Genomic DNA, 16,959 nt, shown 5'->3' on the forward strand with positions numbered 1-16,959 from the left:
ACCCATGTGTGAATGTTTCTTTACACATTTATATTGCATTTATGCACTTATATCACATTAACCATGTATATTAAAGAAAACCACCTGTATATCTATAAGTAACCCCAAAATATAACTGGGTTCCTTGGATATCTGTAATTTTTTTTTTAAGGGCTCCTGTCAAACTGCTACCTAAAACAGTTATATCCATCTGTACTCTTCTCACCACTGCGTGACTACTCATTTCTTCATACCCTTGTTAAATATATTGGAGGATCTTTTGGTCAGCCACTTGTCTTAATTTGGGAGGGCTGCCTTCCACAGAAATCTATAGTTTTAACATAGTCACACTTACTAATCTTTTTTTTTTTATGGCTTTTAAATTCTCCATCTTACTTGAGAATTCTATACAAAGATTATAGGCATTTTTTGTGCTTTTTCTAAGACTTCCATAGCTTAAAAAAAAAAAAGTTTAGACCTTTGACCCACTTGAAATGTATTCTCATGAAGGATATAAAGTAGGAATACAAAAACTTTTCTCAAATGGATAGCCCACTAGCCATTATGATACTATAATAATCACCGACATTTACTGAGCAATACTTAAATTGTCATGTACTATTTCATCCCATCTTATCAGACTTGTTTTGAGGATTAGACAACACATTTTATTTTATTTTTTCTTAGACAACACATTTTAAAGAGGTAGCAAGGAAGGCACCAAATGGTTATACTGTGCCCAATTCATACAGATAGTAAGTGGTGGAATCAGAAGTCTAACCCCACTAAGAATTACTCCACACTATTTGGCCTTTCAATAAAATTTCCTTGTTCCACAGATTTGAAATACCACCTTGATAATATACCAACTCATCATAAATATATCAGTTTATGGACTTTCAATTCTATTTCAATGTTTTATTTCTCTATTCTTACATTACCTTGTGATCATTTAAAATATCTAATCTGATCTTATTATTCACCTTACTTAAAATTTTAATAAGTTCCTGTTGACTTCACAATCAAGTCCAAACCCTTTACCATGTCATATAAGGCCCCCTCCCAGTTACCTCCCTCCCCTGGAGTCTCAGATGCAGGCTAGATCTCTTTTCCCCATGTTCTAGTTAGAAAAACCGTATGGTAGTGTTTGCACAGGCGAAGCAATCATTCCATGTAACATCCACGTCTCCGTACTTTTGTTCATATGTTTCTTATGCCTCGTTTCTTTGTTCATATACTGGGCAAGCACTTATTCACTTTTAAAGATTAACTCAAATATAACTACCTCTAGCCCTACCTCCCTCCCCATTCCAACCAAGTAGAAAGAAATCATTCTTTTCTCATACACAGGTCTATCCGCTCATACCTTTAACTTGACACCATTATATGACGATATTTATTCACATACATGTTTCTCTTTCCCCTATTATAATACGAATGTTTTCAGGGAAGGACCATATCTTATTAAGTACCGAGGATAACTGTAATAAATATATGTTGAGTAAATCGATATAAAATAGCCACCACCAAATTATATGAGCAATCATCTGATTTATAAAAAAAAAATGCAACAATATTTAAAATGATACAAATTATCAATCTCAAAACAATACCAAAAAGTGAGTGTATTTAACCATACTCAGCTCATAACAGGAAAAGGGTAAGAAGAATAATTCATGCTATAGCATGTTGCTAATATGAACCAGCAACAGAAAAAGTTGGTAAAGGAAGGCAGAGGAACTCTATCTTTTAAGAATTAGAACCGAGGGGCTCCGTAATCATCTGGCATCCGCTCAATGTTGTACCTAATTAGGACAAAAAATTAACACTGGTAAGAAAGTGGGTCCAGAACCCACCTAAAAACCCATCCTTTACTGACTGCAACACTTTCACCTCCCCACTATGAATCCTTCCTGTCAGTGGGAACATTTTAAAGGGATAGCGTAATGAGTGATTTTTAGCAAAATGCTGACTTTAATATATTATCTTTATTCTTCAAAATCGAAAGTTAACAAGTAAGGGAGCCAGGCACTAAGTCCAGGTAAACCCAGCTCCTCCCAGCCCATATTCTTCCCACTATACTGTGTTCTTCCCAGGTTGAAAAGCGAGACAGTAAGAGAATGAGCACTAACATGGGAACATCCAAGCAAGATAAAGACCAGGTATGCTTTTTAATAAGCTTTTAATTTCCCAGATGAGGTGCTGATCACATATACTAGGCTTTCAAGGAAAAAAAAAAAAAAGAGATATTTCTGGCCAAAAAGATTAGCTTAATTCAAATGACTGCTTTGTATTTAAAGCTACACATCTCTATTTCTTCTGGTAATCTTACTGTAGCAATAGGAATGTCTGCCTCATCCCCAAATCCTAGTTTTATCTTTTGCCCTCGTTCTTATTACTTTGTCTCACTTTTTCAAATGTAACTATGTACGCATTTGATACAACAATTGCTTTCGGATCTTCCTATAACCTGACCTCATTTTTAATTGATATCAGCTATCTATTTAATTGTTATCAGTTGTCTATACTTTTTTTTTTTTAATATTTTATTTATTTATTTGACAGACAGAGATCACAAGTAGGCAGAGAGGCAGGCAGAGAGAGAGGAGGAAGCAGGCTCCCTGCTGAGCAGAGAGCCCGATGCAGGGCTCGATCCCAGAACCCTGGGATCATGACCTGAGCCGAAGGCAGCGGCATTAACTCACTGAGCCACCCAGGTGCCCCAGTTGTCTATACTTTTAATCGCTTCCCCCAAGAGACAGTTCTCACCTATGGTTAGAAATGTACATGATGGGAACTCCAGGAATCTTCCGGATCCTTCGTTTAAGGTCTCGGTCAACTGTGGCCACAATGTAACACTTGTGCTATAAAAGACACCAATGAATGTTCACACATTGAGTCTACTTGACACTGAATAATGGTACACTGGCTAATCTAGAGAATTACTCATTTTCACAGTAAATAGCAAAGGAAAGGTTAAAATAATTTGTTGAGTACCTACTATGATCTAGGAGCTCATATTTACAAAACATATAACAAGTTGCCTAGGGGAAATGCAGTTCTAAGACTCTTGAGGGGGAGAAGGTAGAAAAACTACTTAAAGCAGCAAATTGTTTTTTCTCATAAGTGGAAGGTACTTTCATATTTAGGGCAGGCAATTTCTTGATTTTGAGAAATACCCCAAAAGACTCAATGCAAAGGCCGAGTAAATCTCTTAGATCGGAGGGCCCAGCTTTTGCCTTTCCTGCAATCTCTGAGCTTAGGCCTACTCTGAGACCTCCTAGTGGTGGAGGTAGGCCACTTCCTCAGCCAGGACATCAGAATGGAACTCTAGGACAAGTCTGAGCCTAGCAGTTGTGAAAGCATTTAGCAGCCAGCTGTATTAGATTTTACTTCCATCATACCCCAATCTCCCAATCAATTCTGAAAAGAGTTGTAGCCTAGTGACAGCTGTGCTGTGGGAAGTTAAGGCAAATGCTGTCTCCACCCATGGGATGGGGTGGCTAAGGGGAGGGCAGTGTGGTCACCAGGTGAAGACGGTTATCCCCAGAGGAGGAGGGTCCAGGAAGGGCAACCAATAGCAGAAGTTCTTGTCCTGCTTGACAAGGAGGCCAGAAGAGAAGAATCAAAAACCTAATTACTCCAGGGTACTTGTAAGACAGCATCCTGGGACACTCAGATGTAACTGAGAAACACTCTTGCTTAGGCATGGTGGAAAGGAACAAAATTCCTGCATGAGGAATAACGGAAATGGATGATTTCTGACTCACAGGGAGGTGAAACATGATATTATATGTACACTCACTCAAAGTATTTTATAGGGATGAGTTGTGGAATAAAGAATCAGTAAGGGCCCCAAATCACATACAAATAAATGCAGGTGCTGAGACTTGAAATCCGTGTCTCCTCCCCAAGCCTGTGATTTTCCCATTACAGGTACAGTATACATTTCCAATCCACTTCCTCAAATAAGTGAGGGCACCTACGCTTCCTGTGAAGCACAAAGTGAACATTTAAAAACTGGTGATACCTGAGTTACTCTCTGCACTAAGCAGTCATCTGCGTAGGTTCCTCTGTGTGTGCATGGTAATCGTTCAAATCTGGGATCCTTGGCAATCCTGAAGGGTCACAAAAGTGGATTAACAACGACAACCAGGCAACTGGGTAACCTTCTGACTCTTGATCTGTAAAATAAGAGTGACTTGCTCTATGTGGGGATTCTAAGGCACCCCTTGCCTCCCGCACCCTATCTTCTGATTGGAAAGACAACTGAGGGAGAGGCTGCTGTGCCTTAGGTCACGTAATCTTCAGAGAACTCTGAATTAGTTATGTTTCCATTTTACAAATGAGGAAGCAGATTCAGAGAGATTAATTAATTTGTTCAAAATACACAGATGGGAAAAGCTGGGATTCAAAACCAAACAATTCTAACCTAACCATTTCACTTTTAGAAGCTGTCTTACACAAATCTGCAAGAGTATAGGCACAAGGACGGCCACTACAGAATACTTTATAATAGTATTATAAATAGTGATTATAAATATAAATATAAATTATATTAAATATAAATTATTATATATAAATATAATAAATAGTATTATAATAGTGAAAAACTGCAGATCATCTTATTATCCATCAGCAACATAAAAAAAGTTAAATACATTCTGATGCCCCACCCTGTTTAAAAAAAAAAAATGAGGTAGGGCTGTCTGTACCAACACAGAAGGCTTGTTGAATAAACTCAAAAAAATTCAAACCGTTGCATAAAGGAAGTCATCGGACAATATACATATATGATTCAATTAAGAAAATACAAATTTCTGGGGCTCCTGGGTGGCTCAGTGGGTTGAGCCTCTGCCTTCGGCTCAGGTCATGACCTCAGGGTCCTGGGATGGAGCCTGGCACCGCATCGGGATGTCTGCTCAGCAGGGAGCCTGCTCCCCCACCCCCCCCACCCCTGCCGCCTCTCTGCCTACTTGTGATCTCTCTGTCAAATAAAAAAAATCTTTTTTTTTAAAAGAAAATACAAATTTCTTTCCTTGTCTTTATCAACACTTGCATTTGCTTAGAAAAAAGGTCTAGAAAAAGATACACTAACGCTTCTCAGTTGTCACCATTAGGGTGGAAGAATGGACAAAGTGTGAATATGCAGAGGGACTTCAACTTTTTATCATATGTACATGTTTATATTGTTTGCCATAAACAAATCAAACATGTTATTTTCATGCAAGTTTGAAAAAAGAAAAACCCCAAGTCTGTGATTCCCAGAACCATGTTCTTCCTACTATGTAATGATGAGTCACATACTGAATAAAACACAAGGCAGCACATAGGTACCAAGTGCAAGAAAAATGCTCCACATTGCAGTAGTTCAGAGCTAAGTCACTGTGAATTTGGTACACTTAAAAAAAAATTACATGGATGTTAAATAAAATGAAGATGGAAGAATATTCCATGGGCAGGCACGTTCCAAACAGGGCACCAACCATCTATAAATTGGGTCATTGGTGTTCAGGGAAGAACAAGCACCTCTTTCTGGTCGGGAGAGAGCGTCTGTGCAGAGAAGAGTGAAACAGGGCTGGAAAGACGGAACTTTCTGCAGTGATATTGCCAAACTGCTCTCCAAAGTGACTGTCCACTTTACATCCGTATCTGTTGAATATGAGAATTTCCACTGGTCCCCAGTCTCAACTATCCACGGCATTGTTAAGCAGACTTTTCAATTCTTGCCAATCTGCTGCATATGAAATGATATCTCCTTGTGAATTTAAGGATTTTGTCTTTTTCTCATAGATTTGTAGTTTTTTATATATTTTGAAACTAAGCACTTTGTTGATTATATGCATTACTAGTATCTTCTCACTATCTGTGACTTACTGTTTTGCTTTGTTTATGCTACCTTTTGTTAGAAAGTAGTATTCAACTTCTCTTTTTTTTTTAAGATTTTATTTATTTATTTGACGGATAGTGTGAGAGACCACAAGCAGAGGGAGGGGCAGAGAGAGAGGGAGAAGCAACCTCCCTGCAAATAAGCAGAGAGCCCGAGGCGCGGCTCGATTTCGGGACCCTAAGATCATGACCTGAGCCCAAGGCAGACGCTTAACTGACTGAGCCACCCAGGTGCCCCAGTATTCAACAGCAATATAATCAGATCAGTTAGTTTTCTATTATGGCTTGGACTCCTTCAGAAAGCCCTGCCTACTCCAAAATCATGAAAATATTCTCCATATTTTCTATAAAAGTCTAGATACTTAATCTACCTGGAAATGATTTTTGGGAAAGAGGGAAATCCAATTTTGTTTCTTTCCATAGTGACTATATATATATATATATATATGTATATATATGTATATATATATATATATACATATATATACATATATATATATATATATTTAAAGATTTTATTTATTTATTTGACAGAGAGAGAGAGTAGGCAGAGACGCAGGCAGAGAGAGAGGGAGAAGCAAGCTCCCTGCTGAGCAGAGAGCCCGATGCAGGGCTCAATCCCAGGACCTCGAGACCACGACCTGAGCTGAAGGCAGGGGCCTAACCCACTGAGCCACCCAGGTGCCCCTATAGATATACTTTTTTTTTTCCATTTTATTTTATTTCATTTCAGTGTTCCAGCATTCACTGTTTATGCACCACACTCAGTGCTCCATGCAATACGTGCCCTCCACAATACCCACCACCCGGCTCACCCAACCCCCAACCCCCAACCCCTCTCCCCTCCAAAAGATAATATTTTAATAGTTTATCACTTTCCCATTCAGCTAAGCAGTGCTACCATTCTTATACACTGGGTTTCCATTTTTCTTTGCCTTAAAAAAAAACTAGCTTTATTACGTATAAATGAAATATAATAAAATTCACTGACAATACATGCAAAATTTGATGAGTTTTGACAAATTTAGATATCCATGTCACCTATCTCCACAACTGAGATATAAAACATCTCTGTCACTACAAAAAGTTCCCTGTGTCCCTTTGCAGTTAATCCACTTTTACCACGCTCAGCTTCGGCTAACCACTGTATTCTATTAGCACAGTTTTGTCTTTTCTGGAATTTCATGTAAACGGAATCACACTTCTGAATGTTGGAAATGTTCTATTTCATGACTATGAGTGGTTCCGTAACTATACACATTTGCCAAACCCATCAAATTATATAATTAAACTTGGTCAATTTTATAGCATATAATGTACACCTTTTAAGGTGACACACACAGAAACACACAAATTCACTGGTACATCTTGGACCTTGATTGAATGTTTTACCCATGCATGATTTTGTAATATTATTCACTGATCATTTGGAAAATGCCAACTCATTGAATTATACAAATCTTCTAAGTATTAACACATTTCATTACAGAATTACCAAAAAAAAATCATACTCAGTATCTTCACTGGTCTCAACAGAAAGGTCTTTTAGTATTGGGAATGTGATAAGCTCGTGATTTTTCAAAACTCTAATTTTCACTTGAAAGCTTGAATTTTATCATTGGCAGCTAATACAGTTAAGAATTTCCCTGAAGTAACAGATGCACTGCATTAATTTTTGAGAAACTATCTGCAAATTTAGTCTGAAAAATCAGTGTTTGTCAGTTATTCTTCACATAAAAATGACATTCCATGAAAAAGCAGCTGGTTTGGCTCACAACTCAAACAAGCACACAAATGCTTTTTTTCACTGAGGAACCTTCACTCTTGGGATGTGGCAGAAGTGTTTTAGGTGTATTTTACCCTTCATCACAAGGAACATCGATGTGTACTCTAGGGTCGAGATTTAACAAAGTCAACAAATTTTACTGCTTCATCAAGGATATTCTTAAGGGACTCTGAGGTTTTTTGTTGTTTTTTGTTTTTAATATTTTATTTTTTTAAGTAATCTCTGCACCCAATTTAGGGCTCAAATTTATAATCCCGAGATCAAAAGTTGTGTGCTCTACCGACTGAGCCAGCCAGGCACCCCTGTGTTGTTTTTAACTGCTAGTGAGGGGCAGTGAAGAATACAAAGTCTACCAGCATTATTTGGGTCCACTGTCTTGACTGGTACTAAGGCACCAGTACTTCTGCCCTCAGTACAAATGTCAGCACAGTGAAGAGACAACATCTTCATATTATTATGAAAATAGTTTTATTAGGCTCCCTGCACAAAGGTGTCTGGGACTTCTAGGGGGTCCATGGACCATACTTTGGGAACCACTAGTTTTAATTCAAGTGAACCTTCTAGAGTAAGCTCAAAACTCAAAATGTGACTCTTTTAAGTATGAGATTCTAAAAGATATCTAGATAGCTAATAAAAAGACACTTTCTAATTGAAAATCCAGAGGAACTTAAAAGGAGGCCTACAAGACCAATAGGACTAACTAACTTCATTCAAAAAACTGCAGCTTAGGGATGCCTAGGTGGCTCAGTCAGTTAAGTGTCTGACTTCGGCTCAGGTCCCGATTTGGGACTCCTGGGATAGAGCTCCGCAGCCTGACCAGCTTCCTGCTCAAGGGGGAGCCTGCTTCTCTCTCTTCCTCTGCCCACAGCACCCCTGCACCCCACCTCATGCTCTCTCTCTCAAATAAAATCTTTAAATTCTTTAACCTTCGAATGTTTGCTTTCTTCATTCTTTCTTTTTTTTAAATATTTTATTTATTTATTTGACACAGAGTGAGTGAGAGAGGGAATACAAGCTGGGTGACTGGGAGAGGGAGAAGCAGGCCTCCCGCTGAGCAGGGAGTCTGATGCAGGGCTCGATCCCAGGACTCTGGGATCATGACCTGAGCCGAAGGTAGACACTTATCAACTGAGACACCCAGGTGCCCCGAATGTTTGCTTTCTTGATCATAAATAGTTAACTAGTTTTGTATGGTTTTTATTTAAAGTAATTATCCAAGAAATCTTCAGATAGCAAACAGATGAAGGAGGATCACAAGAATCTTGAGTATACCGGGACGCCTCGGTGGCTCAGTTGGTTAAGCAGCTGCCTTCGGCTCAGGTCATGATCCCAGCGTCCTGGGATCGAGTCCCACATCGGGCTCCTTGCTCAGCAGGAAGCCTGCTTCTCCCTCTGCCTCTGCCTGCCATTCTGTCTGCCTGTGCTTGCTCTCTTGCTCTCTCTCCCTCTCTCTCTCTCTGACAAATAAATAAATAAAATCTTAAAAAAAAAAAAAAAAATCTTGAGTATACCAATCTAGACCAGCTCCTTCCTACCTTAGAGCCACTCGATACTTCTGCCCCAGTTTCTCAATTTCAGCCATTACACAATCAGTTATACAAGGGATACCTGCCAGGAAAAAAATACATATTGATAACAGAACCTGTAAAGAAACTGGTTTTACTCTCTCTGAATTAAACCCATTGAGAGTCTTTAAAAGACCCATGAGGCTTCTGGAATAACAGCAGAATAACACACTGAAATGAACAGTAAGAACAAGAGGTGAATAAAATCCCTATTGATGAGGAAAGTAGAGAACTGAACCGCCCCAATTCCACACTACAGATTCATAAAGTGTCATGAATGTGCCTGGGGGAAAAAATTAAGCTAGATCCCTGTCATCCTTTCTACATTAAAATAAATTCTAGATGGAAAAAAATTTAAAAACGAGCCCAAAGAAACAATTAATCAGAAAATGTAAATTTGATCCTATAAAAATAGAAAACTTCTGTTTGACAGCTATGGAAGTCATATTAAAATAAAAATAAACTAGGAAAAGTACTTCTACACCTTCATCAAAGGGCAAATTTCTTTAATATACAAAGAGCTCGTTATATTATGTGCTTGTTATATGCTATTTGCCAGCCACTGGGCCAAGCACTTTAGGAGGATATCTCACTTCTTATTCAGAATAATTCCTATCAGGTAGCATTGTTATTATTATCATCCCCATTTTACGGATCAGGAACCTAAGGCACAAAGAAGTTAAGTAGAAGCAAATGGTGAAGCCAAGACTTGAATAGAGACTGTCGGGTTATAGATTGGATTCTTTTTTTTCTTTTCTTAAGAGCAATACTTAATTCTAGTATATCGCTAGTTACCTCTTTCTCCCCATGTGTTATTTATTTTTTTAATTTTAATTTTCTTAACATATAATGAATTATTTGCCCCAGGGGTACAGGTCTGTGAATCATCAGTCTTACACAATTCATAGCACTCACCATAGCACATACCCTCCCCAATGTCCATCACCCAGCACCCCCATCCCTCCCACCCCTCCAGCAACCCTCAGTTTGTTTATAGACTGGTTTCTTAACCACCATGGTACATTTCAGTTCATACACTTCAGGTCACAGAGGAAGACATACAATGGTCAACGAATAAGGGTGCTCAATCTCACTCCTAATTAAAGAGCTATAAACTGAAACAAGATTTCATTTTCTACCTACTAGAGTGGCAAAGATTAAACAAGGAAAATACCTAATATTGAGGAAACAGGTATTCTCACACTAAGTTAGTAAGTGTAAAAATATGTATTACTATTTTAGGGCAATTTTGCAATACGTTAAAGTAAGAAAATATACATACCCCTTGAAATTGCAATAGTTTCCTAGAAATGTATCCTAAAGAACGACTCCACCCTAACAGAGACATAGTTACACTGATATCCACTACAGCCTTATTTATAGTAAGGTAAAAACTGCAAGTAATCCAAGTATCAAATAGAATATTAATTTTTAAAAATTATGTAAATACTATGTAAACTTAAAAAAAAGAATAAAGTCCACTATATATACTGACACAGCAAAATGTTCAAGATATATTTTGTTCAAGGGGCACCTGGGTGGTTCAGTTGGTTAAATGTCTGCCTTCGGCTCAGGTCATGATCCCAAGGTCCTGGGATCAAGCCCTGCACTGGGTTGGGGGGGGTGGTCCCTGTTCGGCGGGAGTCTGTCTCTCCCTATTCCTCTGCCTTCTCCCCACCACTTGAGCATGTGCATGCTCTCTCTCTAATAAATAAATAAATACCCGTTAAAAAAATTTATTTGTTATTTGTTCAATGTAAAAGTAAGAAAAAAATGGATGAGTAATCTAGCCATACAATAGAATGTTATTTGGTAACGTAAAGAAATGATGTATTGATACATGCTTTAACATTTAGCCTTGAAAACATGCTAAATGTAAGAGGACAAAATATTTTATGATCTCACTTTAATGAAATGTCCAAAATTGGTAAATCTATAGAGATATATGGCAAGTTAGTGGTTGTCTAGGGAGGGAAAGAGGAAAGGTTGGGGATGATGGTTAAAGGGTTCAGAGTTTCCTTCTGGGTAATAAAATATTCTAAAATTGATTTTGAATACGCTAAAAGCCACGGAATCATACACTTTAAATGGTATGTGAATTTATGTCTCCAAGTTGTTAAAAAAGGCACAAAGACAAATTGTAAATAATCTAGGATCCATTTTCATTAATAAAATAAACAAAATTAACCTATAATTCACAGAGATTTTATATTACATTTTAGAGGGATACCTAGGTGGCTCAGTTAGTTAAGCATATGACCCTTGATTTCAGCTCAGGCCTTGATCTCAGGGCCCTGAGTTCAGGTCCCACACTGGGCTCCACACTGGGTGTGGAGCCTATTAAGAAAAAAAGAAAATGTAAAAAATAAAAATAAAAACTGTCCCCCCGTGAGGAAAGGCGTTATAGGGGGCTTTAATGTTTTTATGCTAGATTTTTTTTTCCACAAGTACAGAAATATTTTTGAACATGGACAAAGTTAAATTCTAAACTAAAGTACAACATCCAGAAGAAAAAGCAGTTGTAAAATGGAGGTATAAAATCAGTAAGATCAAACAGTCATGGTGGAGTCAGAGGGCAATATGCAACTTAAGAGGGTCAATTTCAGAACCACGTAGCAGTAAACCAACCAAGGGCTTGCATGCGGAGCAGGAAAGTTGGCCCAGGAAGAGGACTATCAAGAAAGGGAAGGTAACAGGGAAGAACACTCATGGGCAGAAAAGAAAGCTGACAGAAAGCTAACTATCCTCCCTTGTTGGAATATCAGGGAGGAATGGGACCAGGCCAAAGGTCAAAGGGGCATCTTCAAAGGAAGAGGAAGATAAAGGTCTTCCTTCAGGTATAAAGACAAGTGAGGAAAAATTAAATAGCTAGAGCTTAAAAACAGTGAAGGAATCTCCTAGGTAACTGAATTTGTACCATACTTGACTATTTCTTCAACCTTTCCTTTGAAGTATTATGTTATACAGAAGACTGCAGAAAGTGGTATTTTCCTTAAAAAGTTTTTATTTTATTATTTACTATTTATTAATTTATTTATTATTTATTTTTTATTTATTTTATTAAAAAATCACTATTTTTTTTTTGTTTTGAGAGAGGCAGAGATGGGTGGAGAGGCAGAGGAAGAGGGTGAATCTTAAGCAGGTTCCACGTCCAGCATGGAGCCCAATACTGGGTTCGATCCCACAACCCTGAGATCATGACCTGACCCAAAATCAAGTCGGATGCTGGACTGAGCCACCAGTCAGTCTGAGGTATCCCAATAAGTTTGTTTTTAAAAAAAGGCACAGTGAGAGCATTTAGCTGTACACATTATAGCTGTATTCCCAAGGTATCCATATCCAGAGAAAGCACTCCTCTCGGATGAGTGCTTTTCTAATCGGTCACTATTTAGATAATAGTGATGGACCTATAGAGTCAAGGAAACAAATTGCCTTCAAAGGGCCATGACTGAACCTCCATCCATTTCATTTATAAGTAGGTCATTTATAAGTAGGCATTTCTAGATAAGCAGCTAGCACACTTTATTTATAGTCATAAAAAACACCATGGGAAAACTAAAGTCTACCACATGTACTGTCTTCCCTCATCCAAGGCCACTCTAGTCCACTACCACAGGAAGGTAGGGTCCCCATTTCAGGTTATTCTTTATTTTTTTAATTATTATTTTTTAATATCTTTTCAGCGTAACAGTATTCATTGTTTTTGCACCTCACCTAGTGCTCCATGTAATACCTGCCCTCCTTAATATCCACCACCTGGCTCCCCCAACCTCCCACCACCGCCCCCCCCCACCCCGGCCCCTTCAAAACCCTCAGGTTATTTTTCTTTATTATTCCAACAAGCTTAAACCAATTAAAATATCACACGTCCACAGCTTAAAAAGAAATATGGCAAAGTCTGTGTGAAAAAATCCTTTCCTACCCCACCAATTCGGATCCTCAGAGACCACTATTTTACTTCATTAGCTGTTTTTCTCATTTGGTGGTTACCTTCATATCTTGATATAATAAACTTATGCACTTTTGTATTTATTAATTTTACGGCATTTAAAGAACTTAGATCTCTTACTCATCACATTTCTTACCCTATCTTCCCAACTTGTTAGTTTCAATCAATCAATAAACAACATTTATGTTACTATCACTCTATAAATGTTCATTATATAGCATCCTTTAAAAATTAAAGCACGTGCAAATTTTTTACTTCAATTTATTCTTTATGGCAAAGTATAAGTCTAGTTTTCATTTGTACCTTTTAAAAAAGGTTAAAAAATGCAATGTAAATATATTAAAAAATATAAATGTAAATCCCTCACAAAATGCAACAACAGATCTCACTATGAGGAAGTGATTTCCTTGTACATGGCCTAGATTTTCTTCTTTTTCTTACTCATGGTAGTGAAGGAAGATTACTTGAGGGATGGGACACCCAAACACAAGGGAAAGCTACTAATGGTAAACTGCACATCTAGGTATAAATAAACTACTTCTGGTCCTTTGTGGCACAAATAAATACCACACTGAATAAACTTAGGAGTCACGAAACAGCATTACGTCTAGTTCTGTGACCATAAATGGCAAAATATCTTATTTAGCTTTTCCACAATGGAGCGGAAAGGAGAATGTTTCCTTCTTGATGTAAAAGTATTCTGAAAAACATAATAAGTTTTCATTTACCCAGAATGTTAAAATCCGGAATTCTAAAACAAAAAATTCCCATCCCATGTTCAAAATTGATGTTCATAACATCAAAGCAGGCTAAGTATGTTCTGATTGTGACGTTCAATTATTTCCAGTCAAGTCTGCATTATATTTCAACTCACTGAAAATGGTCATTGCTACAGTGAGCAAATTAAATGACCAGAAATCCAACTAACTAAGACCCCACTCCCTTCTTTTCATGTATTTGGATAATTATAATTATCCTTTATAAATGATACGAAATGTAAAAGTATGATACTCACACTTGGCATAAAGACAGTCCATCATTGACTGTACTAAGTCAAGTTTGGCTTTAATGGAAAAGTTGATAAAGTTGGTATCAACCAGGATGTGGTAAGGTGGGCCCAGCTGAGTGTTATATTGGAAGAATAAGCAGGAAGGATGTTGGGGGCTGAAGGAAGAAGACACAAAACACAAAGTAATGTCTACATTGATACTTTGATATCAACAACACAAATGAAGTCTCTGCTTTAAACTGTTTGCTATAGATTAAGTTCCTTTTCCTTATTTATTGAAAATAAATCCTAATAAATCCTGTGATGATATATCCATTACCAATTTAGGGCAAAATGAGATAACAAAGAAAATATGATGGTGTTTCATAAAATTAGGTGTATTTTTTTAAGAAGAATGACCTTGAAATTTTGTCATTACTACTTTTGATGATACGTTCTTTCGTCAATGCTGGTGTGTTAAACAATGATAATTGTTTCTTTTGAAAGATCACAGCAAAGAAAAAAAATTAATGATTCTAAATCTAATCCCCAAGATTTTAGGGGAAATTTCACTGCTCCATGAAATCCAAAAACCTTCCAACTACTAGAATGGATACACGTTCACCAATATCACTTTCATTTGCATAGTTGTGCCAGACTTACAGATGGCTTACAGAACAGCTCAGGGAAAGCCTGGATTTCTAAGAATTCTATGGTTCTAAAATGTTAGGTTTCTAGGTTTAAAGGAAAACTTAAAATTTTTGATTACTCACACTTCTCTTTCCTTGAGTGCACTGGGATCTTTCTTTTCTTTTTTTTTAGGTTTTAATCTATCCTTTTCTTTACTAGGAAAAAAGAAAGTAAATTAAATGCAAGAGAGAAGGAAAAACTCATTGTAGTTATAATCTCATTCAACATTTAAAGTTTCTTTCTTTCTTCTTTTTTTTTTTTTGCTTACAAAGGAAATCCCATTTTGTGATTTCTTCATGTTAATACCCACATCCACTTTCTAAGCATAAAAAATTGTGTGGAACTGTGTGGGAAGTAGGCTGAGAATAACTAATCAGTTAAACATAATGAAATTTAAAAATCTCTAGCCAATAATCCATAAAACCTGTTAAAGGGGGGACACCAGGGCTGCTTAGTCAGTTGAGCTTCTGTCTTCCGCTCAGGTCATGATCTCAGGGTCCTCGGATCAAGTCCCACATCGCGGGCTCCCTGCTTAGGTGGGAGCCTGCTTCTCCCACTGCATGACACTCCCCTGCTTGTGCTCTGTCTCTCTCTGACAAATAAATAAATAAAATCTAAAAAAAATTGTTAATGGGAAAATAAATGTTAGTTATACTATCATTTCTTTGTCAGAAGCTCTTCATATCAAGGATCAAAATCCATTTCAATGCAGTGGAAAAACAGGCTAACATTTATCTTCTGAAGACTCCAATGTTCCAATAGTAGGGAGGAAAAAGGTTCCCCTATATGCCTCTTATAAAAGACTAAAACGTAAAAACACATACACAAAATTTAACACTTAACTGGAAATAAAATATTATCAAAGAGGCAAATTCCCTAAAAGTTACATAATACATACATACTAAAGGCTGAAAATACAATTTAGTACCTGAAGAGCATTTCTTTGTTCTAAGGTTATTAAATACAAGGAAGACCAGTCTTTCTCTTCTCTTCTCTCTTTCCTTTCCTTCCTTTCTAAAGTAAGCTCTAGGCCCAAGGTGGGGCTTGCACTCACCACCCTAGATCAACAGTCCCGTGATCTACTGAGTCAGCCAGGTGCCCCAAGACCACTTCTTATTTCATAACTTTGTCTATTCTTCACTGAAGCAAGGAAGCTTACAGTAGGCAGTATCATTTCACTCTCACACAGTGGTTTGGATTCTTATAAGATTTATAAAATGGAGACATCTAGGTGTTTTCCCATTCTTTCTTCTAAAAATATTTATGTGACAGATGCTGGGAACACAAGGCAAACACGGTCTCTGACCTCATCGTTTTTCAACAATCTTAACAAATTTTTTTTTCCACTGGGTAATATAAGAAAGGTAATGGCAAGAACACAAAGATATTCCAACCTACCAGCTTCAAGGGGGCTTAAATGTGATATGATAGATAAAAGACATAAAAACGGTGGAAGAGAGCGAACACTTCAGAAATGTTTAATTCCCACCCCCTTCCCTAATCACTCAGCATCTAAGTGGCTGTTACACACTTGCTTACTATCCTATCTATACAAAACCAAGACACAATAACTTTAAACGTAAACACAAAATAAAGACAAAACTCTTACTACTTATGTCCTCCTAACTCTTTTATCTTAGGGAATAGATTTATTCCAGATACTCACAGCCTCTGATCTCGGAGACTAAGCATTCGCTTCATTGTCGCATACTTCCTTGCTTTCTTTTGCTTCCCCTTGAAACAGAAATTTTAGAGTTAAAAGAATTAGAAATACATAGTATCTTCTTGAGTTCTTTCTCGTGTTTTGTCCATTCCCTTCCCTTCTTCCCTCAAATACCCACCATCTCTTATCCTCTGTGCCCCAATCTGTTCCTCCTCTCCCCACTCGCTACAGCATAGCAGGCACCTTTAGGAGCAGTTTAAGAACTACAGTCAGAATGAAAATAATTAAGAGTAATACAGAGGAAATTTGGCTAACGGCTGACTGGCTCGACCTCTCCCAAAACGTGGTCTAACAAAATCACTTCACCAACCCTCCCCTCACCATCCTCACGTCTTGCTCTTGTTTCTTCCGGAATCACCAACCGCGCGACACTTTGCGTCATCCAAATAC

The 16,959-nt window shown here is 37.6% G+C and overlaps 1 protein-coding gene across 4 annotated transcripts; it reads right to left on the minus strand.

Annotated features, from left to right (window-relative positions):
* Positions 1 to 963: 963 nt before the first annotated feature.
* LOC111148558 (FCF1, rRNA-processing protein) lies at positions 964 to 16,944 on the minus strand. Of its 4 annotated transcripts, XM_022505217.1 has the most exons (9): positions 16,891 to 16,912; positions 16,688 to 16,752; positions 16,513 to 16,580; positions 14,930 to 15,001; positions 14,184 to 14,332; positions 9,190 to 9,262; positions 4,010 to 4,097; positions 2,749 to 2,843; positions 964 to 1,784 (listed from the first exon to the last, which is right to left on the minus strand). In XM_022505217.1, exons 2-9 carry the CDS (start codon positions 16,688 to 16,690, stop codon positions 1,736 to 1,738), a joined length of 597 nt encoding a protein of 198 aa, XP_022360925.1. In that variant the 5' UTR covers positions 16,691 to 16,752; positions 16,891 to 16,912; the 3' UTR covers positions 964 to 1,735. The 4 variants fall into 4 exon arrangements, with proteins under 4 accessions (XP_022360925.1, XP_022360926.1, XP_022360928.1 ...); XM_022505218.1 differs by lacking the exon at positions 16,688 to 16,752 and having other exon boundaries at positions 16,891 to 16,944; XM_022505220.1 differs by lacking the exon at positions 16,688 to 16,752 and having other exon boundaries at positions 16,900 to 16,914.
* Positions 16,945 to 16,959: the final 15 nt, after the last annotated feature.

This window comes from Enhydra lutris, unplaced genomic scaffold (genome assembly GCF_002288905.1).
Source record: "Enhydra lutris kenyoni isolate GAN:26980312 unplaced genomic scaffold, ASM228890v2 scaffoldscaffold20, whole genome shotgun sequence".
NCBI lineage: Eukaryota > Metazoa > Chordata > Mammalia > Carnivora > Mustelidae > Enhydra > Enhydra lutris.